Source organism: Halichoerus grypus, chromosome 3 (genome assembly GCF_964656455.1).
Source record: "Halichoerus grypus chromosome 3, mHalGry1.hap1.1, whole genome shotgun sequence".
Taxonomy (NCBI): Eukaryota; Metazoa; Chordata; class Mammalia; order Carnivora; family Phocidae; genus Halichoerus; species Halichoerus grypus.
In genome coordinates this window covers 19,170,037-19,196,225 of record NC_135714.1, presented here as the reverse complement: position 1 = coordinate 19,196,225, position 26,189 = coordinate 19,170,037, and the positions used below count along the sequence as shown (strand labels likewise).

Here is a 26,189-nt window from a genome sequence, read left to right as displayed (position 1 = left end):
AGCATCTATTATGTGAGGGATGGCATGTCCAGGTCCTGTGGGGAATTTGAAGAGTGTGAAGCCCAGCTCTTGCCTCCTAGAAGCTCCTGGGTCTGGCTGGAGAGTCAATACAGACACATTAGTCACTGTGGTGGAATACAGCTTATGAGTTCGCAGGATGAGGGGAAATACATCTTGCAGGTGGTGACGCTGGGCAACTTCCTGGAGGAGATGGAATTCAAATTGGGCCTTGAAGTTTGAAAAAAATTAAAAATAACAGCATTTATCACTTTCAAGTGTCTTAATGGGAAAGCTGGCTCCTGAATTTGGGTTTGAGGGTTCCTTTTCTTTGCCTCATGATCCTCTCTATCTTTCTTTGTGAGAACATCTGGCTTTCCCAAGATAATTTGTCCTCTACCCACTTCTCCTTTTCCCCCTTTCACATATGTTCTCTACTGTTATCCCCACCCCCGACCCTGGTCTTTGGAAGAATCTGTTTTTGTTTGCCAAGCTCAGCGTTCCTCTCTGGGGCCAATGGCCCAATTTGGTTTCAATTTGATCTTGTTTCCAGGCTTGTAGTGATAGAAATTCTACAGTCCAGGTCATGAAAATCAGATCATACCACTTCCATTCATTAGCAGAGTCACCATCTGCCCCCATTAACATCGCACGAAAAATAATATCACTAGGTTTTCATGTGATGAAGAACTTGGGGGAAATGTGTATGGTACTTTATGAAATTTTTATGGACTAAGCAGTGATTGACATGTTAACAAATAGCAGAAAGATATTTTGGTGTGCTTTCTAGTTATCCTTAAGATTTCCTATTAGAAATCCGTTGTCAACCGGCGTCTGTCTTTCATGCCCAGTGTACACATGTCTGTTGATAATTGCTATTTATACTTCATTTATAAAGAAATCTTGGAAGAATATTGGAACACAAATCTGTACTATCTAGTGTCATTTTTATTCAGATCAAGTCTTTTGGTTACTGAAAGAAGGGGAGGTGTTAATGCTCGGTATTTTTTTCAAAGCGTGTCATTTTTTTGAGATCTTATCTAAATGATTTTTATTTCTGAGAGATGCAAGCCTGGCAAAAAGAATTGAATTCTTAGTGTTTGGTACAAATTCTAAAATCCATCGACTAGGTTCTTTGGTTGACCAGTATTCCTGTTTCTTTTCCATGTGGCCGTGTGAACTGAACGACCCCACAGTCAGTATTTTCAAACACTCTGTGCGCCACTTCAGTCCCTCCTTCACATCAGAGCTCATTTTGTCTCCTGTATCCCAAGTGTCTCTCTGAAAACAGAGTCAGTGCTATTATTACTGTTGCTAACAATAGCTCATGTCCACAGCAGGGAAGAACAATTAACAAATTCATGAATTGTGTTTGTTTACATGTCTGAGCTCAAGGCTAATTATTTAATTAATGTCTTCTGTCTTGAACAGAGTGTTAGCACATGGAAGTGTTGCCGAGTGGCAAACAAGGTGAGATTTGAGAAATTCCACCTTGTTTGTGATATGTAAATAGACATTTATTCATTGAAGAGCTAAAGTTAGGGTAGGAGTGTTTTAACCTCCACAATTAACTGTAAGGGTGCTTGGCAAGGAGCTAATCAGTGACTTTAGCTCATGCCTTTGTTTTTATTGGAAGGTGCTTCCTAGCTATGGCTAATAATAATAACAACAGCAATAATAAATAATAAATGGCAAAGATTAAAATATTTCAGCAAAGGCTCTATTGCAGTTTGTGTTGTAGCATTAGACAAATGTAGCTCCTGACTCTTCTGAACCTCAAAGCCCCAACTCAATCCCTGATTTTTCTGTGTGCTCCCATAACTCCCATAACTCCTTGTGTATATTTTCCACATGGTGGTGGGATCCTTTGCATTGCGTGAAACGCTACCCTCCCTCTCTGTGGGTGTTGACTTATATCTTGCTGTTGTCCCATGATAACTCATACTGTCTCACACATTTCAGGTGCTCCATAAACATTTGCATGAATGGAAAGCTGACTTTCAGAGTTTCATTGATTTTAATACCAACCCAGGAAACAGTTTGTCCTTAGTGCTGCCTTTTTTTTTTTTTTTTAAAGATGTAAGTACAGATAGAAAAGTGAGACAGTTACGAGGCCTTTGTAGTTAATGAAAAGCTTCTTTTAAAATTTATCTTTATGTTTTTGGGTGGAAGTGGCTTAAAAAGAAGAAAGAAAAACCTTGAAGCATCCAGCAATTCCCTCATTTGAGGAGCGATGCTTTTCTTCTTGGGTTTCCTCAACAAAAGACTGGCGCTGGCATCAGGCCATGCATTTCCCCTCCCTGTGCCTTATTGTTTAAACAAATGAACCAGATGCTCCCTGCCACCACAGACTCTGAGTTTGATTGAATTTGATGATTCCAACTATTCTGCAATTATTTATTTGTTTCTATGTCTGAGGCACTTTGCTGGGTTCCCTTTTAGAGGATGCCATGGTGTCAAATTTGAGAGGGTAACCTTTGGAACCATAAGGCCTGTATTCATTCAATAGCTCCATGATGTTAGGCTGTTATTAACCACTCTGTGCCTTCACATCCCTATCTGTAGGATAGGGATAGTACTAGTAGTAATAGATAATAACCCTATTCATAGGATTATTGTGAATAAGTGAATTAATGTATCTAATCAATACAAAGACCTTGGTGCAAAAATATGTACTAATAGCTAGGTGCTGTGGACTGATATTCCATCAAAATTCATACACTGAAGGCCCAAATCTCCAATGTGATGGTATTTGGAGGTGAGCTCTTTGGAAGGTGATCAGACTTAGATGAGGTCATGAAGGTAGAGCCCTCAAGATGGGATCAGTGTCCTTATGAAAGAGGAAGAGACTAGAGCCCTCTCTCTATCATGTGAGGTCACAGCAAGAAGGCAGCCATCTGCCAACCAGGAAGAGGGCCCTCACCAAGAACTGAATCTACCAGCACCTTCATCTTGGACTTCCAGCAAGCGGACTGAGACACTAAGCATAGTTTCTGCCCACAGGCAACATATAATTTGTGGCAGGGAGGAGAAGCAAAGTAGAGAAACGTGAAAAGGTAACTGATGTTAGATGCAGTGGAAGTGCCTTGTTGGAAGCAACAAGAGACAAGAGGCATTTAGGGGACATAGGGCTATAGCAGGACCTTGAGGAGTGTGGTAGACTTTAAAAAGTGGAGGGGATCCCAGAACCAGGAAACTACATGTGGAAAAGTGCATGTGGCAGAGCACAAGGCACATTTGGGACACGAAGGAGATACATGATGATAGAGGAGAGGGTATGTGGGGAGGCATTGGAAATCAGAATGGGCCATTGTGGCTAGTAGTCAGTCCCCAGCCACAGTGTAATGCATAGGGTAATGGGTTTTGGAATCAGATTGACCTGACGTGAGTCCCAACCTTGCCTCTTTCAGTTGTATGACCATGGGCATGTCGCTGTACCTTTCTGATTGTCAGAGTCTTCATCTATAAAATGAGCATCGCTTATAGAAGTCCTAATGCTTTAGGCACTCAAAAGATGGCTACGATGAGCACATCTCTTGTGTGTAGTGCACATTAGAGTTTTTGCAACTGAGGAGCTACACTCCATCAACAGTCTTTTAGAGTTAACTGGCACAAGAAAAGAAAGGACCCCTTGGTAACATTTCAAAGGAGTTGGGCTAATTGGGGTGGGTGAAGCCCTCTGGTTTAAATGTGAATGGTTGAGTCTATGTTGATAGGTTTTCTTCTGAACATCATTTAATCAAAAGCTAAAGCAAGAGGTCTCATTCTTGCTCCCACGAGAACAACAGAGGCTTCAAAGCCACCACAGTCCTTGCTAAAGGAAGTTTGTAGAAGAATAATACATTAATTGACATTTATGTAGAGTGCCCTTTTATGTTCCACCCACTTGCATCGCAAATCCCACAGCCGGTTGGTCTCCACTGACCTTCTTACTCAATAGCTCACAAGCACACCATCCTGGGAACAATTTTTAACCACAAAACACAGCCCGGTGTATCTCTTCAGTTCGTGACTGAGGATGAAATAAGACTCTCTCATCTTGTTTGCACTGCTGATTTGTTAGCTGTTCATTGATTAAAGATTGCAATGCACAATTTGTTTTTCATCTTAAGTAAGGATATTCTGTATCTGTCATACTGTCTATGAGTTATTGATTTACTATGATCTGTAAAAGCTCTTTTTTTCCCCAAAAGTTGGGCGCACTCCACCTTTCTGAAGGGTTTTGGAAGGATAGTCATCCATCCTATTCCAAATCAATGAAGTTCAACTTCTCCCATGAGGTTTGCTGTAAGTTAAGGAAAAATTAGATTTAGATTTAGGTGAAAACAGTGAAGTCCAGGAAGGCCCCTCTTAATTTCTATTATTTCACAACTGGCTTATTGTGGGAGGATCTATAAATACATATAACTGTTGAACAAAACTTCCACACGGCTCAGTATTTTTTCCTGTTTATTGAGTGGTAGGCATCACGGCACTTCTGTCCTACTTACAAACACATTTTAAGAACATGTGCGCTACTGGACCATCCAGAGGACAGCTTGTCTGAGCTCTTATGAATTGGGTAGCTCATTCACGTCAGGAAATGTGTGTTAATTGTAAAATATATGAAATCCAAGCCCTTAATGGCAGCAAATTGATTCCTTAAATGAACAGAGCAAATTAGTAATAAAAATGGCAACATAATAGGCCTTGTTGCTTGAACTCCAGCCTAATTCTGTAGACACAGGTTCTGTCTTTTTACTTCCAAACTTACTTTTTTTATTAGCAGACTGTCATAAAAGATGCTAGATATTAAAATCTTTTTAAAACTTCTAAATCCAACAACTCATTAATACTGCTTACCTTGGTTTTGTCTTTTAGAAGTATTGGCTTTAGGAGGAAATAATGAATTATGGAAATATATACAGGTGGCATATCTTCATTATTCTTGACTTACCATGCAGGATAGATAGAGCTAATAATAACTGTGCTCATATAGAAGAGTCTTGATCAAAACTATTTTATCCTTTAATTCCTTGTTGTGAGCATTCTCTTTGTATTTTGTCAATTTTATTTTTGTCATTCATTCAAGTGTGCTTGCCCCCCACCCCCGCTTAAAGATAAGTGTGGTAATAATTTTAATGGGGATGGTGAAAAGGAAAATCAGCCAGAGATGAATATTTGGACACAGCATGATTTGAATGCACTCTTTGACGCTACTGAGCATGTTAACAGTTTTGACTGATAAATCAAGCACACTGCATTTAGGGAGGCATTTAGTCTATGTCATTAATGGGTTGTCTCAGCTACTGTTTGTGACTGGCCTCACTTATGAAGAGGAAATATTTTTCATCATGTCCATGTCTACATGACAGAAGCATTTCTAAGAACATTTTTTTCTGTGTTGTACATACACCTATAGCTTTGATATGGTGAGCAAATAAATTTTCCCACTGACGTAGCCTGTTTGAACTTAGGATTTATTACAGACACAGAAATACCAGTTCTGACCCTGAACCTACACAGGAGATCTTGGGGCTCCCTGCCCATTTGTTGCTCTGTTTAGTTCTTAACACTTCGTGCTGCAACTTATGTTGATGTGCTAGTTTCCTGTCATCTTGCTAGTTGCTCCTTGAGGTCAGAGACCATGTCTCTCTGGTCTTTGTATATCCAGGACCTGGCAGAGCACAAGGTAGATGCTCAACATGTAGGAGAAGGAATTTCAGTAGATGCCGCATGGAGTGCGAGATTATGGCTGATTTTGTAAGTGGGGGGGATGAACATTTTGCTGGGGCTCAAAGAAGACTTTAAAGAGCAGGTAGGATTTGAGCAGGGCCATACAAGAAGGGTGGAAAACAGAATTTATGTAGATAGCCCTGAGAATGCAGATAAAGAACAAGATGCCAATCATGAATGCCAATTTGTTTTAGACCCAAAGTAGGTGTCCCAGCCAAGAGTATATTTGCCTGTGAAGTAGGAAAACCCACATAGGCTAATTGAAGTAAAGGGGGCATATTTGGGGTTGTGGGAGGGGGCAGCCTCACCCACATAGGAATGAAAACTGCTCAGACCTTGGGCAAGTTGGAATATGGCATCTCTAGTAGTGAAAGCATCTCTCCAGTCTCAAAGAGGGTGGGGCCTGGCATCTTGTGCTTCTTAACTACTGAAGCCACACAGCATCTCTTTCCTGCTTCTCTCCAGCTGACTGTACTTTGATTGGTTTCCTTCTGCTCATTTATGGGCCAATATGGTTACGTGCCCTGACCTGTTAAGACCTCACAGTTCTGTGGCCCATGGCCAAGGGATGATGGTTTCTGTCACTCTTAGATATTCTGTCAGGAGAATTTGAGCTGACTGGCCACTGGTCAGTCAGGGGTTGGCTAGCTATGACCTTGTGGATGAGATTGGGTAAGGGGGCAGGTGGCCCAACCAGGGTGTTTGAATTATTCAGGTTCTTCAGAAGGGGCTTTGGGCAGGGCAGGCCATAAAATATATCCAGTGCAAGAAAAGTCACAAAGAGGGGTCCTCTCAAGTGTTCAAAGGCTTTGACATGTCCCCTGTGCCCAGAGTGCTGGTACCAATGCTTGGAATTGTTTACCCTGGTACAAGAAACTAAGAAACAGTTCCCTGTGAGTCTTTCTTGAAGAGCCTGACCTTCTGGTTAGCATATGAGCCCAAGGACACAGGTCCTTGGTGATGCTCTGCACCAGAGCTCTGCCTTCTTCTCCCAGACTTCCTGTTTTCCTTCCTTCTCTTGCCCTGGGTTAGGTTGGGCTGATAAGAGTGTAAGGAGGACTGACAGTTGCGTCAACGTAGCGCGGGAGATTAAACCCAGGGCTGCCCCTACCCAAGACAGGGTACCTGTTATCTGAGTCAAAGTTTCCCAAAAGTGGAACACTCATTCAGGGCTCAGCGAGTATTTATTGCATGGTTACTCTGTGACAAGCATTGTTCCAGGTGGGCAGGGAGGGGGTATGGTGATGAATGTGATGAATTTGTCCCTGAGCTCATGGAACTTACATTCTAGTCAGGGGCAGGCAGGCAATATGGAAGAAAAATAATAAGATATTATTAGACAATAAGTGTTATAGAAAGCCACAATGGGGGAATGGGCTGAAGAGGCACTGAGGGTGCTTTTTCAGACAAGATGGTCAGGGGAAGACCTTTCTGATGAGAGGACACTGTCAGAAGATGCTGCGGTCTGTTGCATAAGAATACCTCTCTGCTCCATTCCCACTAGCCCCATTCAGAGCTCTGCTAAGGTGTAGCATTGATCATTGTACTGATTTTATTTTTCGGGCCTAATTTAGGCTGCATGTAGCTTGTCTCCTAATAACGTGGTTCAACATTGGGAAAAATGCTCATGCTGGCTGGAGTTTTTAATATGTACCTCCTTTTAAGATCTAATGATGCTGGGCTTTCCTAGGCAGTGGGCAAAGGAACCTGTGGTCCCAAGTGTAGGAATACTTGAGGTTATATGAAACTTCTGGCTCACATTGATGGAAGGGAAACACTCATGCTGTCTTTGAGGTTCTTTGTTGAAGCTTTGATTCTAACTTTATTGAGCGCTTCTCAGTTAGGACTTCACATTTGCAGAAATGTGCATTCTCGGTAACATGTAAATCCTCAGGAGTACCTACAGCTGAGGATGGCCACTTTGCTCAGCCCATGCCTACAATGGCTAATGCTAAGTGATGAACCAATGCATGTTCTGTTTATATTTTATTATGATTCAAATGTTGGCTTTTGCTACAGGTTTTTGTTGTTGTTGTTTTTGAATTCAACATTCATTACACTACTGTTTTAACAGACTAATAATTAGAGAGGTCCTCTTTTGAAGAAAATTTCTTTGGTCAATATTCAGAAAATCTGACTGACTGTGTCCCATCTTGGAGATTCAGAGGACACAATAACACCTTCTGCCACATTAGAGGTTTTGGGGTGAAACAAGTCTATTTAACTCTCTTTAACTCACATCCTCCAACTTGTTTGGCCTCTAGGCTGCTTTCCGGGGCATAGTACCAAATGGTTGTTCTAGGTGTAGGAACAAAAGTACTCACTGGACCTGCATCTCACAACATCGAAATGTAAGGCTTGGAGAAAGCTACATGTCCTTGTGGAAGTTTCAAGCACATTATCACTCACTTACAGGCACTAATGACTCCGATAATGTAGTGAAGTTTAGCATAAATAGGCTCATCATTAAAGTTGATGGCAGAAGTATAAACAAGGCCCACACTATTAAATTTGCTATTTGTTCGTTATGCATCTAGAATTATCCTCCTGTCTCTCGCTGTCTCATACTGGGTGTTTAGAAACCTAAGAGGATGTGGTATTATTTTGGTTTTCTGTGAGTGACTTGAGTTTTTAACATCTCCTCTCCTACCAATGAGATTTCCAAAGCTGGGGAGGACAGATTTTGGCTTTTCCATGGTGGCATCTGTCATTCTGGTCATAAATCCTTTCAGAGCACCAGGATTTTACAGAAAAGAACTGGGCGGAGGATTCAGGGAAGTGGGTTCCGAATCTGAGGGCATGACCGTGGCAAGAAACACAGACCGGCTGAATCTTTGCGCCATGATGTGTTGGTGGAGATGGCAAAAGCTGATTTACCTACCATGCCGGGTGGTACAAAGGGCACTGTCTTGTCACAAGTGCAGGTGGATTTGGAGCCAGGCTGCCTGGTCATGGCTGCTGGTGCTGGCTGAGGGACTCTGGGCGAGGCACTTCATCTCTTCCTTCCTCTGTAAACTGGAGCCAATAACAGAGGAGTTGCGGGGATTAAGTGTGTAAATACTTGTAAAGTGCTTAGGTCTGTGCCTGGCATGCATGTATATATATTTTTAAAGATTTTATTTATGTATTTGAGAGAGAATGAGAGGGAGAAGCAGATTCCCCACTGAGCAAAGAGCCTGATGTGGGACTCAATCCCAGGACCCTCGATCTTGACCTGAGCCGAAGGCAGATGTTCAGCCAACTGAGCCACCCAGCCACCCGTGCATGTATATTTGAATATATATACATCCAACAAACACTAGCTTTTGCACAAAACAGACTTGAAAGGGTGGAAAAATGTGGAGTCATACAAGATACTAATTATTCCCTTCTCTCAAGGATGCAGAGACTAGAAGTAAAAGGAAGACCCGAAACATGTTTATTGCCCTCACAAAGCTTAGAAGTGAAAACACACACACCCCTGGCTGAGATGCGAAATAACACTTGGGTTATTTTGCCAAATGTCAACATCAGAGGAGGGCCAACGTTTATTTGAACAGCACATCCATTTCATGGGGATGCTGGCTCTGTTCTTCTAATGTCTGGATGAGGTGACAAGAAAGGTTCAAAGGAGGACAGAGAGAAAGGGAGGAGGTGGATGAGACAGGCTGGTGGGGCTGAGAGGCGGAGAAGCAGGTGCCCATTTCTGGGAGCTCCTATTCTGCATGGCAGGCCCCCTTCCATGCAGTTCTCTAATGAGGGGAGCAGGGTCCCCTTGTCTATACCTACAGTCAGTGTCCGTGTGGAGAAGGGTCCCTGAGGGCCTTGCATATCTGTATATGGAAACTCCAAGGTGCCATTGAACTCCTGCTTTCTTTTAAAACTCAGCTCCTGCATCGCGTCCCCTGGGAAGCCATCCTTAAAGCTCTAAAGCAGACCTCTCCCTGGAGTGATGCGGGACTCGATCCCAGGACACTGGGATCGTGACCTGAGCTGAAGGCAGACGTTTAACCGACTGAGCCACCCGGGCGCCCCCCTTTCCCTGTTTCTTAATCACAGACCTGTGTATACCTCCATCAGAGTGTTCGTTAGGGCACCGAGTGTCCTGATGATAATATACACCGTTGTGAAGCTAACATCGTACATCATGTATGCTGGCGCTGGTGAGGGCTTTTGAAGATTTGTGACTTTGAGGTAGTCAAAACAGTTAACATCTGTCCACCCTATTTGCTAAAATACATGTTAATCATCACAAGACTGACTGTGCAGATACTTTCACGGGACGCTCTGTATACCCTAATTGTTTGCCTGTCTGTCTCCTCAGATTGGCTGCTAGCTCCTTCAGGGGAAACTTTCTTCCACCTCTATCCCTTTCCCTCTTAGCACGGCATCAGCATCAGCATAGAGCATGTGGTCAACAGGGCTGGTGGAATGTGAACAAGAGAAAGGCACATAGACTCGTTCAGTCAAAAGCACGCTAAAGAAAACCAGTTTAGCTGCTATTTTTGCTTGAAGTCTGTGGCATACTTGGAGTAAGACTGCCAGGTTCCTGAAATTCATCACTGGCTCTTCCCCAATGTGCTGTAATGCCAAGTGGGAGTTCTGAGATCCTGGCTTTACCTCTGATTTCACTTAAGTCTTCCTGAGAGCAGGGACCATCTCTGTATTATTTACAACCTTATCCCTAGCACAGTTGCTTGCATGTAATAGATGTTCAACAAACGCTTGTTGAATGAATAAGTGATCACAATACTTGGCACAGTCCTATAACCATGTAAGACTAAACACACAGGTTTCCCCTGCTATCCCGAAACAGAACATTCCTATGAAAACTTTTGTGAGCCGAAATGATGTAAAGAAGCAATTATCATAAATTTATATGGAAAAATTTTGAGTGTTCCCAGACCCCCCAGAATAACCTCTCTTAGGTTTTCTGATACCTCAGGACACGTCTTACTGATGGATGCACAGAATAAATGGAGATAAAGCACAGATGCTCACAGACACAGTTCAAAGCCATGGTGGCTTGACACTGAGATGCTGAGCGTCGTGCCTGGAGAAGGAGCTGGGTGGTCCCACTCTCACTGCTTGGGGTGTGTGCTGCCTCTATTATGGCTAGGGTGACTGTAGGACCAAGACTGACAGCTGTTTTTACTTTTCACATGTTTTCGTAAAACCAAAAACCCTCTTTGGATTTCTTTCAGTTAGCGAAAACAGGTACTGATGTAGGTCTTTGGTAAAAATGAAGTGGCAGGCCACCTGGCTCAGTTGGTAGAGCGTGGGACTCTTGATCTCGGGGTTATGAGTTTGAGCCCCATGTGGGGGTGTAGAGATTGCTTAAAAAAATAAAAAAAATTAAAAAAGAGTATATTTTGAATCTTTAAAACAAAAATAAAAATGAAGGGGCACGTAGTGAGCTTTCAAAAAGTGAGAGATACATTTATAAATATGCATTATATATATACATTATAAAGTATATATTTTGTAAATATATAAATACAAGTTATTCATATTCACACCATCTCATGCTATTCTAATTTACATTTCCACATTTACTATACCTTTATTTCATGCTCAAACAGGACTCTTTCGTGCCTTAGGGCTTTTACATATCTCAGCCCCCCCTTTAGAAAGCACTTCCAGCTACTCTTGCATGATCAGCCCCTTTTGATCCTTTTGGGCTCAACTTAAGTCACTTCCTCGCTGGGACCTTCCCTTACCACTTTCACCAGGCACGTGTCACAATTTGCAATAGTTTTTGCCTATTTCCTGTTATTTATACTATCCCTTTCTCCTATTAGGATACCAGCTCAGGAGGGAAAGGCTTCTGTCTGTTTATTCACCATTACCCATCCAGTGTCTGCTACGTGGGCACACTCTCCGTAGACGTTGGCTGAATGGACAATCGAAGCAATCAAAAAGAAGAGAACAAAGACCACTCTCTTAATCTTCATAATTCGTCCCCCCCCCCCCCAAATAACCACTCTTAACATTTTTGGTGTACTTTCTCCTATTTTTTTTTTGAAGATTTTATTTATTTGAGAGAGAGAGAGAGAGACAGTGAGTAAGAGGGAGAGGGAGAGAGAATCTGAAGCAGACTCTGCACTGAGCACAGAGCCCGATGTGGGCCTCAATCCCACAGTCGGGTGATCATGACCTGAGCTGAAACCAAGAGTCGGACCCTTAACCAACTGAGCCACCCAGGTGCCCCAATTCTCACCTATTTTTAAAAGATACAGATTATACACCTATTTTTAAATAAACATAGTCATCCTATGCTGATAATTTTCTTACTTGCCTTTTTCCCTCCCATAATACACACTCCATTTTGCTCCTCTCTCTATGTTACTATTACTAAGCACACTAATACTTTATTACAGTCATAGTGGTCTCTTTGCTGTTCCTGGACCATCCCAGGCATGGTCCAGCCTCAGGGCCTGTGCACATCCTACTTCATCTGTCCAGAAAGCTCTTCCTTTGGATACCCACATGACCAATGAACTCATTTTCTTTAGGTCTTGTCCAACTATCATTTTGTGTGACTTTCTCTGACTATCTTCTCTCTTTCCTGCCTTTTCTCCACAGTACCTATCACTGATATAACATACATTTCACTTACTAATCAGTGCTCCATTTTCACCCTTCCTGAAGTGTAAGCTCCATGAGAGCAGGGGATTTTGTCTGTTTTTTTCTTTGCTGCCTCCCTGGTACCTAGAACAGTACCTGGAATATTTATTGGTGTTGGTCGCAGTAAATCTTTGCCGAATGAACTATTCCTCTACGCCATCCATTTTAGGCGGTGGGACTGTGTGGGCCATGATGATTTAATTTGTTGAGTGAATGTAATACTATATGCTGACTTTCTTACGTTAGAATAATAGTTCTTTGAGTTCCTCTGGGAAGGGTCATAAATTGGTTTTATGGGTGATCGTTTTTAGCATGAGGCCCTGGTTTTTGAGCCACTGTTTGGTAGCAGATTTTGTGCCCTGATTAGAAGCATGGTCCCTTTTCCTGGTAGCTGTTCTTAGAACCTGTCGACCTGTGGTGTCTTATTTTCACTGAAGGAAACTGAATGTTTCTTTCTTTGCTTCAGATGGGCACATCTTTAGATCCTGAAGCGAGAGCTGCAGCCCGTTCTCTCAGGAGTCCAAATGCAGCAACAGATTTTGCCTCCAAGCAAGTAAGATATGCCATAAAAGCAAGCGACTTTCCTTCACCAGCCTGTTTCTCATTTGAATTTTCGATGCCTCGGTGGTCATTTTGAGATGAAAGCTAGTAGTGAGAAAGTCTGCATTGGAAGGGGGAAAACATGCCCCGTTTTCCCCAGGGCCTCCTGCTTTTGCTTGATAAAGTAATTCTTTGGATTCCATATTCTCTACCTCTAGCCACTTTGCTTGGAATCCCTGCTGGTTCCCCTGAGAAATGTATAATTTGGCATAGCTGGCTAGAAAACACCAGATCTGGGGTCAAACTCTATCAGCTCAGCAGTTCTTGAGCACAAGGTCAACACTGAAGGTGTTGGAGGGACTTCACAGCTGCCTGTGACATCTGTGTAGATGCTTCTAGTAATCCATTCCCTGCGGGATAGGCAAACTCACGATAGGCAGGGACTGAATGTGTGGACTCTGAGGCCAGTTGGCCATTGCTCTGCTCTTTGTGCCCCTTCAGCGTGCCCACCATCTTGTGAATTATAGAAAACATTTTGTCAGAGTTGTGTAGCAGTTCTTCTGGAGTAAGGGATTTTGCCTGCTCCTTGTTTCCCTATTTCTCTCCCTAACTCACTGCTTGGAGGATCCTGGCTCAGTATCTTCTGGTGCCTCTAAGGGCTGAGAAGCCTACAGTTAATAATTAGCCCTTTCTAGAGTTCTCCCGATTCCTACTAGTCCTTCTGTTATACGGAGAATTATTCAAGATGATTCAGAGGAGGAAAAAACAGAAAAGTCTGTGTTGCCAAGATCGCCCTCCATCATTTTTGGATGGGACTCTATCTTTGCTTTCTTTTGGAAGGTTCTGGGTGGGATGGGGACAATGTCTCCTACTTGTCTGAAAGAGCTGATGTCTCGGTGGTTTTGAGGATAAGTATGTTCATCAGGAACTGGGGTTTTGAAAGAATCCTTCTAAGTCATGCTTCTCTCAGGTATGTGACCACAAAGAAAGAGATTCACCTTTCTTTGTCTCCTTTTTTGTCAGCAGAATCCTATTTTTAGGCCATTGGCATATAATCCAGCTTCTCTTACAACAGGGTCTTGGCATTCGTTTTAGGAATTTCTAGAGCCATTAATGGTGTGAGACCAAGGTGAGGGTAGAATGTATTGTCTCGGTCCTCTTCTGGCAATACAGACGTTTGAGGAGCATGCTATTTTTGGGAAGTTTCAATATAGTATTGTCCAATGATCAGGCCACGAAATCGCAGATCCTTGGCATTGTTGTGAACAAAAGAAATTCCTTGTTCCTGTTTCAAGGCAATGTGATTACAGGGCCCATGATCAGATAGGTGATCTGATGGATGCCTTCCCGAATGTGAGTCAAGTTTATCTGTAACTGTCCCCACCTTTATCTCTGAGCATGTCCTTCGCATTTGAAGATGATATGCCTCATGTTTACCCTTGGTGCCATGCTGAGGGCGAATCATTCTCTCACCCGTGCCTTTGTGGTCTAATGTCTCACACAGCCAGATGGCAGACAGGCATCGCGGGCAGTTTTTGGCTCCTGACTGAGTGACACTCTCCACATGACCTCTGGAGTAGAAGGGCAGAAGACGGGCCTCCCTCTGCTTGTTACTTGGAGATACCCCAGCTCTTCTCCATTCTCCATGGGGAAGGAGCAAGCCTGTTTTGTCTGTGTGTTTGTTTTTTGGAGAGGCTTCCAGTTGGGTTTTCAGATGAACTTGTTTCAGAGATTTTGCCTTTAAGGTTTAATCCTGTGGATAATTGAGCCGTAATGGACCAGTTTTACAGATCTCCTTTTTGGTGCACTCAGTTCCAGTATTTAAGCTCACAAATGAGCACCTCCCTTGTGAGTTACTGAGTGTGTAGTTTGCCTGATGCTTGCACTTAAATGCTTATCAATATATGGGAAAGAAGGAAGTGTACCCTCATGTAGAGGACTCACAAGTCCTATCATGCACTGTCGAGAGTCCTCAGGTATCCCTGAGGCCACAAGAAACAAGTCAGGAGGACAGCAATGATCTTTGTGTCGGGAATTTTTTTGTTTCTCACTAAATGAGATCATTTAGACAGTATTTCATCAATGAAGAGCAAAAGTCTGTTTTTCTCTTCACTTACACTCTGTAAAAAAGAAAGCGGTGTTTACTTAAGCAATCTGTGTATTTCACACTTAGAATCATTAATGTCAGTTGATTTTTTTAAAAATAACCATTTAGCAAATATTCACTGGTAAACATATGTAATTAAAAGTTTCTGATGGTGGAGAAAAACAACTTAGTGACTTGCTTCTTTTTGAAATAGCTTAACCCACTTTGCATCCACCATCGATTCAGAGGAAGAAAAACTGCCCTGGAGAACCCCACGGAGTTTACAAGGAGACGTTACTAATGGAAACAAGCTTCCCTCGGTAGATCACAATATATGGCCCCAAACACAGAAGTTAAAAGAGGTGCTGGATAGAGGCCACAGAGTGTCTTGTAGGTTAAAGGAGCAAGTCTCTAAATCAATACTGTTGCTTAATAGACAGTCCCTGCTGTGTTTTCGGGAAGGGTGAAATGTATTCATATGCACACACTAGGATCTTTGCATTCAGGTGGATTTCTCCTGATGTTTCCAGTGGTAGTATAAGGAAGAGCTGACCATTTTCATGGCCAGAGGGCTTTGCTTTTGTGAGAAGAGGCACAACTCTACCCTTTTGCTTCTTAACAAGAACAAGCAGGAACTGAATCCTGGTAGGCCTGGTAAGACTAAAGCGATTTGCAAAAGAGAATACATTTCAGGTGACCGAGCTGGTTATTCCCAGGCACGTACTTCGGGATTTCACCAGGAACAAACTAGAGGCCCCAAAACAAACAGCCCGAAAGGATTTGTGAACAGGAAGCGTTCCTTCCCTTGTCGACCTTAACTTATATGTTGAGTAAACAAGTCCCTGTTCTGTATACCGTGGTGTATCTAAGGCAGCTTCTAATTTCACTGCAATTGGCCTGCATCCAATTGTCCCTTTGGTTGTGGTTCTTAGAAATGCCAAGAATTGGAGGTTGAGAGAGACCTGACTTAACTAGAGAAACCAAATTAGATCAGGCTGTGAGTGGGTGTGCATGTTTCTTAGGTCGTGGGTGAATCACCTGACCTTCAGGGGGGGATTAAGAGGGGGGCACACATGACTTGGTGGCCCTGTCCGACTGCAGCTTAACTGCAAACCTGGCAGTGCATTTGTTGTTCTAACTTTTAGATGTCTCGTAGCTGGTTTAATCTGGTGAGCACTCAGCCCAGGGGGGTGGACAGTTACATATTCAGAGTCTTGACTTCCACACTGCCCCTGGCCTCCTGGTGCTCTGATTTTCTCTTTGGCATGAAGCTCTTCACATGCTTTCATGACAACCTATGAATATGACTGAAAAAGTTTTCACAATCATGTTGTGAAAGTTTCACATCATGTTGGATGTCCTTTTTGAGGGTGATGGTTAGAATTGGGTTAGTTCTCATAAAGTTGTCAAGTAGTTTTGTCTCTATACGGGGGGTGGGCTAGACATTGCTTAATTGTTTGGCCCACTGACCCCTTGTTTGTGGCTTAGAAATGTTGAAGTTACATTGAGATATGAATCTCCCCTTGGCCAGAAGCCAGGAATGTCATGTAGGCCCTTTGTTTGGTGTGATTCCTCATGCCCACTGTACTCCCATTACCTGTGGGGGGAGGCAGTCTAGCTGGCACTCTGGGTCTCTGAATTTCAGAAGGTGACTTCCTCCTTTCTCATGTATTATATCACCTTTAGGCAACTCATCTTAATTGACCTATTCCTGTTTGTGCATCTGTACAATGGGGTTGGGGAGAATGGCGACTAATATTCTCTGAAGGCCTGTGCTTCGCTGAGCACTTGTTGTATCGGATGACGCTGGAGACTCAGAACAATCTGTATTAGTTTACCAGTGCTGCCATGACAAACTACCAAAGACTGGCCGGCTTACACAACAGAAATTTACTTTCTCACACTTGTGAAGGCTAGAGGTCTGAGATCAAGGTGTCTGCAGGGTTGATTTCATTCTGAGGCCTCTCTGCTTGGCTTATAGATGGCCGTCTTCTCTGTCTTCAGATCGTCTTTCCTCTGTGTGGATCTGTATCCAATTCTCCTCTTTTTATAAGGACACAGGTCATATTGCATTAGGGCCCCCCACATGTCCTCATTTTATCCGAATTACCTATTTAAAGGTATTTAGTTCAAAATATAGTCACATTGTAAGGTCCTAAGAATTAGGACCTCAACATATGAATTCTGGGGATGACACAATTCATCCCATAACATGACCCCCCTGAAGTGGGTCTAATACTACAATTTTTAGGTGAGAGAACAGGTTGAAAAAGGCTGTTTTACCTTATACAGAGCAGCAGAGCCAAGATTTGAGTCTCCCTCTGATTGTACGTTTTGTGCTCTATTTTTTTTCCCCCTGTTTCTGTTGAAGCAGACCTCCCTCCTGGGGAATAGTTGGTACAATGAGTTCACAAGTGCAGCGTTTCCATAGCACTGTTCTTGTGGTTCTTCACCTCTGATTCTGACTTTCCAGAGATAACTTAAGAGTCTGCTTCTCTTCACTCAAATCATGAGATCTTATTACGCCTGTTCACATGTTTAGTAACACGCTGTAACTCGTAGTCTTTCTGTGCTCCATTAGAAATCCAACTACAGGGACATAGAATCTAGAATTTAAAAGATCATTCTTTGTGAAAATGGCAAATGGACTTGTGATTACCTTTGAATCACCTCTTCATAACCCGAGTTCACAGAATAAACACTCATTGACCCGGTTGACTCTACCCTTCATAATCTTGAAACAGTTCAATTAAGTGCCTGTACCGTGGCTCCATATGTTGGCTAGATGCAACGTGCCAATATTTCGACGCTGTTTTCTCATTAAAATGATCAGGGCATAAGCCTGGAAGATTCCAGTGTGTGCCTCACCTGGGACCTCCCCAAGGGAAATGTGCCTGCCAAGCAAACCAGAAATAGTGTCAGAAAGGAAGCACACCCCCTCTGCTGGCTCCCCTCCTGGATGGAGTCATTAATGAGCACTTTTTACCCTTGGCAGGACCAGGTAAGTCTGAGAAGTGTACCTCCCGTGGTGTTTAAACGCATTCCAGTTACTCCCATGATAGCGATGCATGAAGAATCAACATATTGACCCCCCCAGAGTATATATTAAATTCTGAAGGATTAATCAAAACTGCACCATGTTGTGTGCAATTAAACCCTTGAAAGGCAAAATAAATTTGCTGGAGCAGTTGCAGCTCTCATACCACTTCTAGCCGGAATGAGGCATTTTTCAGTTCTATTACTAACAGATGAGTTTTTGCTCAGGCACATTTTTCAAGAGGTGGGATGGGCCAGAAGGAGGTATCTGCAAAACATTCTACGGATGGGAGGAGAACAGGGAGTCAAGCTCTTCTAGTGTTACACTCAGAACTGGGTAAATACCGAGCAAAATCCTTCCATCGGAAGGAGCACTGGATTGTGTCATTTTTCTTACTAGAGGAGAACATGCCAAAAGAGTTGTCTCGAGAATAATAGAGGGAGTGGAACCTCAGCCGTCTGCCAGGGCCTTCAGTGGTGATGGGTGTGCCCTGTAAGAGGGCCATAGGGAAGGATTACTCTGCTCACTTGGCTATGCTCCTACATTAATGAGGATGATGATTTGGTGTGCGTGTGCACTTCTAAATCAGGTGAACAGAGTCTTGGAGAAGAAAAGAGTCCTGGGGTAAACAGGTACCTCTGCTTTCCCATTTAAATATTATGGTGGTGCCATATTGCACATTGTATAGCCATTTTGGTGTATTGTATTTTTTAAAGAGTCAATTAGAGTCTGTTGCAAAGAGCAGGGAAACTGTATATTCAGTTCACCAAGGACTGAAAAAGGAAAAGGTTTGTGTTGGTGACACATGATGGCCAAGGTGTCACAGAAACTATACCTTCAAGCTAGCTTCATATGCTAAAGGGGAATCAGAGCGATGTGAGATCTGTAGGAAGAGAGTTAAGAAGTTAGAAGTCTTAATGAAGGCAGGAATGAGACCAGAATTCCATTTTTCTTTGTCCACTTTTGACAGTGTATTTCCTGTGCTAGCCAGAGTGCCAAGGCTCAGGACAGACTCAAAAGGATGAAGAGTGTAGTAGCATCCTGCTAATGGCATAAATTTGTCTCCATGTCTCCTGTTTCACCAGGAAAAAAAAAAATTAGTGAATCAAGATGCCTTCGTTGTTCCCATAAATAATCCCAAACTATATTAATTGCAAGAAAAATTATTATGTAGAATGGTGTGAAATCCTTGAATTAATAAACTCAGATGCCCTCTCTGTGTTAAATGTAGCAATTAGAAAAATAGGGATAATATGCTTAATTTATACAAAGTACATTTGTGGGTTTTTTTTCCCAAAGTTCGGAAATAAATTTTATTGGAAGATGCATTGAAAACTCTCATGACATCTGGAATATGGAGATCTAATTGCTGATTCAATGGCATTGCGAACACGCAAACATATTTCCTTGGTGAAATGTCAAAAAGGCAGCAATCAAAATGAAGCGTTTAAGCATTAAAATGAAGAAATGATGACGGGGTTGATTTGTAAACATTTATCTCTAAGCTTACTTTATGAAAAAGAAGGAATAAGTTCAGGAACATGATGGCAAATGTGCATATTCTAAGTCCTCAGTACTCTGAGGGCATGGAAGTCTCAAGATGCATGGTGGGTTCAATTAAAATTTGTATTTCCCTAAATTCTGATAATCCCACTTGGCTTTTTTTTTTTTTTTTTTTTTATGTGGGGTTTATTGCACTTTAAAGAACAGCAAGACGTTGCAAGGGGATTAGGGAAGGAATGGGCTGATTTTTCACCTTCAGCTTAGTTATCCTAAGATGGAGCATTTCTGTATCTTTGAAATCATCCTTTTTAATGTGTTTTGGAGTCATTGCTTGTCTGATGGTGTTGGTTGGTGACAATACTTACTTTCACTTGTGTTATTGAGTGAGTCAGGTTAGAAGCCTCTGATCCTGGCATCATTAAACTTTGGCCTGACTTTGCAAATCCAACCATTCTCTGGAGCTAATTGTTCGGAGGGCCGTTGGTCATTCACTCCTATTATATTCTTGGAGGCAGGTTATGATTTCGGCATACACCTCACGTTTGCTTCTTCTTCTGATAGAAGAAGCACCTAATAACTGTTAACTGGGGCATTAACTATCAAACCAAAGTGTGTGAAGCCACCTCACAGAGAAGGCAAATCAACTTGTTGCTCAAATAGTGTTCCTTTGTGCTTGCTTGTCCAAACCTCTACCTTCTAGAAAAGCAGTCCAGAGAGAAGTTTCCAATGAAAGGGGGAAATTGTGAAATCAATGAAATCTTCCATCTAAGGAGGAACTCACAATGATCTTGGCCACTAAATGAATAATCTCCCCTAGATGAATATATTTTCACTGTCCCAAATTATGCCAACCACATACAATAACACCCCGCTTCAACGAAGACCTGATAAATAAAGAAAATCTGCTTGAGGAGCCAAGTTGCCTTCCCCAGAGCAAACATTTGTAAGATCTCTACTGTATTGTGCTTACAAATAACATTTATTTCTGTAGTGTAAATATGCAAGAGTTCATTTTAATAAAAAGTAAGTCCTAAAATAAGATAAAACCCATGACTAGACTTGCATTTGAAGATTTAGAGTATATTCATCTGCTGGTTTTCTGTATAAATATTCATTGGTTTTGAGCTCTCAGGTGTTGGAACTTTTAATCTGCATTCAGATGGAGGTACTTCAATCAGAGAGTTCATAAAAGTCTGCAACTTTCCCCCCCCAAGGGAGAAAAAAAGACCAGCAGAATAGAGGGTGCTAGGGCCTCAAAATAACCCACGAAGCTGAACTGTATTGCTGGGGGGGGAAGTAAACACCAAATGCCATTTTGTACCATAATATCAATATTCAAAAAATTAAAAAAAAAAATTAAAAAAAAAAAAAAAAAATAAATAAATCTCTTGCTGTTAGACCGAAAAGTCTCAAAAACCTGTCACTTGACTGCAGTCTTCAGAGATGACTGATAATGGGTAAAAAATCCCATAGCATCTGTTTACCATGTACTCGCACAAACTGTTAGGAATGTTTTTAAATGTCAGCAGTAATGTATGCGTGTGTATGAGCTATCACAGGGCAACGTCACCACCAAGACGGCACTGGGGACTGCTCTAAATTAGGTAGGTCAAGTGAAGAAGGTACCAGAGGAACCCTTGGAAAGGATGTTTGTCTGGAAAAAAAAAATCTGAACAGCAAATGTTAATACGTGAATGCCTGGGAAACTCCCTAGCAGATTTTGAATCAACCTTTAAATCGCAGGAAGGCTTATGAAGACCCCATTGCTAAGGTCAGTTTTGAGAGAGCAGGGGGTGGAGCAAAAACATTTTGCATTCGATGTATTTTGCATTAACAGGCTCTCAGCTTTCTCTTGGTAACCTAAGCACATATCAAGAGAAGGAAGTCATTGAGGTACAAATGCTGACTAAACAGTGTAACGGTGACAGTGTTGTTAGCAGCTGCTGTATTACTTGAGAATTCTGTGCTGTTTTAACTACTTCCAGCGGGAACACTGCATATTGTCTGTCCCAGCAAAGTCATCAGGACTTCAGGCAGTCCTGAGAAAGAGCTTTAGAGCAGTTAGCTCTTTCTCCAAAACAGTAACAACAACAACAAATAAAACAGAACAACAACAACAAAAAAACACGCCAAAAGAAGTTTGGTAGTTGATTTTGATAATGGATTGAATTTTTTCTGATCTGGTGACGTTCCATGAGGGTAATATGGCATATAGATTACTGGAGGATGTAGGCGTCAGAAAGAACAGAGAATGAAGTTTGGTTCTACCACTTGTAAGAGCGCAGCGTTGGATGTGTTTAATGTTTCGTGTCTCTGCCTCAGTTTCTTCTTTTGCAAAATGGGGATGATCATGAATAGCACAGCCTTGTGGGGTCATTGGAAGGATTCAATGATGCATGCAAAACGTCTTCCTCAGCACTCTGTAAATGCTCCAAACAAATTCAGGGGAAGACCAATGTGAACTAGCGAAAAGCCTAAACTATGCCATGTTTTAACATAAATGTGGGCTCATTATTTTCAAGTGTGCCTGAGAATGACGCTATGCCATCTAGAGAGTCTTACCTTAACGATTCGGCGGCGTGATTCGTAATTCACATATCAGAGCCGCTGACCTCTGCTTATGTCATGAGAGGTATGTTTATGTACAAAATGGTTCCTTCTCAGGTGCTTGCAAGAGTAGGCTTCCTTTCTGATATTCTTTCCAATTAACAAATTGGTTTATTAAACTCCTTTTTGAAGTATAGAACCAAGGTCACCTTTGGAATCCTTGCATTCTGGTTTATAGTTTCAGTTGCGATGTTTTAACTAATGTGGTTTTCTTTTGTTTGGTAGTCATATACATTGCAGAGGGATAATATATGGAATCAGAGTAAGTGATTTCTTTCCATTTGTCCAATCTTATTAGTTGGGGAAATATTCAGAAGGATGCTTAACCTTCTCGGTTTTTTCGTGGCCCAGTATAAAATTTCTCATACCACGTGTCCTATTGTAGTATCATTACTGAAGTATGCTCCATACCTAACTTCCGAGCTAGCATATGATTTCTACCAGAGCAGGGACCATGCCTTATTTACTGGTGCAATGTATAGTCTCCAAACAATGCTTGGCACTTCGGACAATCATTTATCTTTTGTTGGCTGATTATAGCTGTAGTGGTAGAGTGGTGATGGAATTAGTAAAGTCAGTTCTTAATGCTTTTAGAGCAATCAGCGGATTATGTTTTGGGTGCTAGATATAACTTTGGGGCTCAGATTAAAAACACTGTCAATACCTCTTCAGCCTACAAATTTTTCCTTTGCTCATTCAACATTTTTTTGTTCCCACCAAGCCCTGTGTGCCTAGCCCTGTGCTAGATACTAACGATAGATATGGCCCCTGGCTGCAGCCGAGGGAGGTAGACGGATGAGTAAAGAAATGCAGTAAAGTGGAACAAGTGCCCTTACAGAGGATGGTGAGAGGTTAGAGACAAGGAGGTGGCCCGGTCTATTTGAAAGGCACAGGAAACACTTCCTGCAGGAAGCAGGTGAGAAAATCTCAGCAGGTTTTGCTGAGCAAGGAGAACATTTGGCTGGGGGAGAGTGTTCTGGGCCAAGCGAACCAAATACAGACCACCTGGCTCAGCAGGCGTGGTCTGGGCATAGGAGTGAGGTAGGCGCTTGAGAGATGAGTCTGGAGAGGTGAGTGGGACCAGTCTCCTGGACTAAGGAAGTTGAACTATATCTCATAGGTGGCGAGTGGATGCTCGAATAAGTTGTGGCATGAGTTAATTTTCATTTATGGAAGCATCAAATGTTAGGACTGGAGGTGGATTTAGAATAAAGGTTACCTATTTTACAGATGAGGAAATTCAGGCCTGTAGACATGAAGTAAGTTGGAGGCGATGGTGCTTACTAGGAAGATTGGGAGATTTCTAGGGGGACTGTTTGTGGTCAGAATTGGGTCTGGCCATCTTATTAATTTGTATGTCATCAAACAGGTCAATCTCTCTGAGCCTCTGTTTATCCATCTTTAAAATGGTGACTGTGATTTCACCTGCCTTACGAGTGAGTAAGTGAGTAGGCAGGTATTGTCGTGGGCTGAGTTGAGACAATGTGTGTGAAGGCCTTTGAGAGCATGATGTGCTGGAGAAACATGAACATTATTTTGTTAAAAGCTTGGTCTTTGGCCTCTGGTTGCCTGGGTTTGAACTTTGGCCTCTCTGATTCTGCGTTATACATGGAGATAATAATAATATCTACCTCAAGGGTTGTTGTGAGCATTAAGTGGTAATGCATATAAAACACAGTCCCCTGCACATTGCAAGCTCTTAGTAAATGCTACCCATTATTAATGTATTATTTTAATTAGTATTAGTCTGATATTCTTTCCAGTATACCCTGATGCTTTTCTTTGACCCTCTCCAAGACAGCTTTAAAGCCACAGAGATCTTGGACTTGATCAGATGTAGTTTTCTAGACATTACGATGATGAGCCATTTGCTGGGTGATGGCATGTGGACTTTGGCTGTTCAGTCCTATACCATGGAACGTTGGGCACCATTTGTAGATCTCTACCAAGCAGTTTGTGGAAGCCTTTGGCTCTAACTAAGGGGTTATCTAAAGTTACCCTCATCACCTCATCTTGAGTCTCAGTGGTTATACGAAGAATTACAATCTGGAAGGTTAAATCTTCCACCTGCCACCCCCTGTTACTGTTCCTTTAGATACAGTCTTGCCATTTATATTCACATGCTTCAAATGATTAGAACACCCAGTAAGTTCATTTTAACCTTAGTAGCAAAACATAGCAGTCCTTAAAATATGGAGATACATTTAAAATTATTGCCATACTTACATGATACATTCCTGTCACTCGGTGCCCTGACTCCTTATTGAAGTATTCTTCCTGGTGACGTATTCTGGGTTGCCCACCTTCTTAGAGGGTGAGGAGTATTTGGTCACTTTCTATCATTCGCTGGGTGAGGTTTCATTGGTTGTTAGGGGAGATGCTAGTTCATTTTACCCCAGAATTCAGATTCTTTTCTCAACTTTATGGGTGAGGATTAGAGTCCTATTTGGAGCATGGAGGAATCATCTAGGCTCTCACCTGGGCAGACAAAAGAGTTGTAAGAGAGGATGGGGAAGAGAATTGTTTCTGTTTTTCTAATTGCTACACATCTAACAATGATACTAAAGAAAAATTTGAAAATATAGGTAAGAACCACATATAACCCTATATTCACACATCTGTTGGCTTTGGTTTTGCTTATTTCCTTCCTATCATTGTCCACACATATACACATTAATACAGTGTGACAAGTTTGAATGTTGATTCTGGTTTTGGGAGCTGAGATCAGCATTTGTTGTTTCTGTTACTGACGTGTAACTTCTCAGGATCCATGATTTACTCATGCAACCAAATACTACTACTACTTCTACTATGTCATTTATTTAGTACTTAGTACTTATGGGCACTGTTCCAAGGGCTTTATACATTTATCAATTCATTTAATTTTCATAACACCCCTTATGAGATATGTCCTCGTATCATCTTCTCCACTATAAAGAAGGAAAACTGAGTCACAGCAAAGCTAAGTAATTGGCCCTGAGCCGTTGAATTGTAATGGTAGAATTTGGACTAAATGCCCAAGCACCACACCAGACTGCCAGGTGATGGGAGATCTGAGCATGCCTCACAGAAAAGGCTCTGCTATAGGACAGTGGTCTGGACTTTCTGTCATCTACCCCTTTTTCTGTATGGAGGGTGCTAGGAAGCTCATTCCAATGACATGCAGACACACAATAACTTGGGTGAAAGGAAGTCAAGAACAGTGTGCAGAATTTGTGTTTGGTCTAAACATTATTTACAGAGCTATTATTATAGACAAGGAAATTAACTAGGAATCTAGTCTTTGTTTAACTCTATTTCTGGGGACTCATTTGGTCCAATATGGCTTCTTATTGTTCCTTTATGGCTGGATTTTTGGTAAGATTTTATTTATTTATTTATTTATTTATTTATTTATTTATTTATTTATTTGACACAGAAAGAGAGAGAGCACAAGCAGGGGGAGCAGCAGAGGCAGAGGGAGAAGCAGGCTCCTCACTGAGCAGGGAGCCCGATGCGGGACTCGATCCCAGAACCCTGGGATCATGACCTGAGCCGAAGGCAGATGCTTAACTGACTGAGCTACCCAGGAGCCCCATGTCTGGATTTTTATATGTTTTCTTCCTTCCTTCCTTCCCCCCCTTTCTTCCTTCCTTCCTTCTTTTCATAATGGCATGCTTACTGATACTGATACTAGCCATATTTGTATAACTCCTTCCACACATACCAATTTTTGTGGGGCTCAATTAGCATCCTTGATTATGGAAATTTTCTCCAGGAAGAAATGGAAAGTTGTCATAGAACTTAAGTTTTTATTCAGTTGAATCTTTATCTTTACCTGTATTTGCTATGTAATATTATATATATATCCATATACATGTGCACATGTGTCTATATACATACATATTTATTTGATATCATATTATATCATATATGATTCTTGAGAATTGTACTGAAATTCTAATAATCAAACAATGATCCACCCCCATCTCTTCCTTTTCCCCATTAGATAAAAATGTTCCTAAACAAAGAGTTCTATGTCATTGAAAATCTTCAAATACAGAAGAAAACTGGTGCTTTGGTTTATGAAAGCCTTTAGAAAGGCTCCCGATCCCCTCC

At 41.9% G+C, this 26,189-nt stretch overlaps 1 protein-coding gene across 5 annotated transcripts in view; it reads left to right on the top strand.

Annotated features, from left to right (window-relative positions):
* PPARGC1A (PPARG coactivator 1 alpha) overlaps positions 1-26,189 on the top strand; it is a 643,921-nt gene that overhangs the window by 284,249 nt on the left and 333,483 nt on the right. For 2 of the 5 annotated variants that reach the window (XM_078068450.1, XM_078068451.1), the window contains one exon: positions 12,785-12,871. The exons of the other annotated variants lie outside the window; for them this stretch is intronic. In XM_078068450.1, the coding sequence (XP_077924576.1) occupies positions 12,785-12,871 (87 nt within the window). The remainder of the gene's footprint in view (positions 1-12,784; positions 12,872-26,189) is intronic. 5 annotated transcript variants of the gene reach the window in all.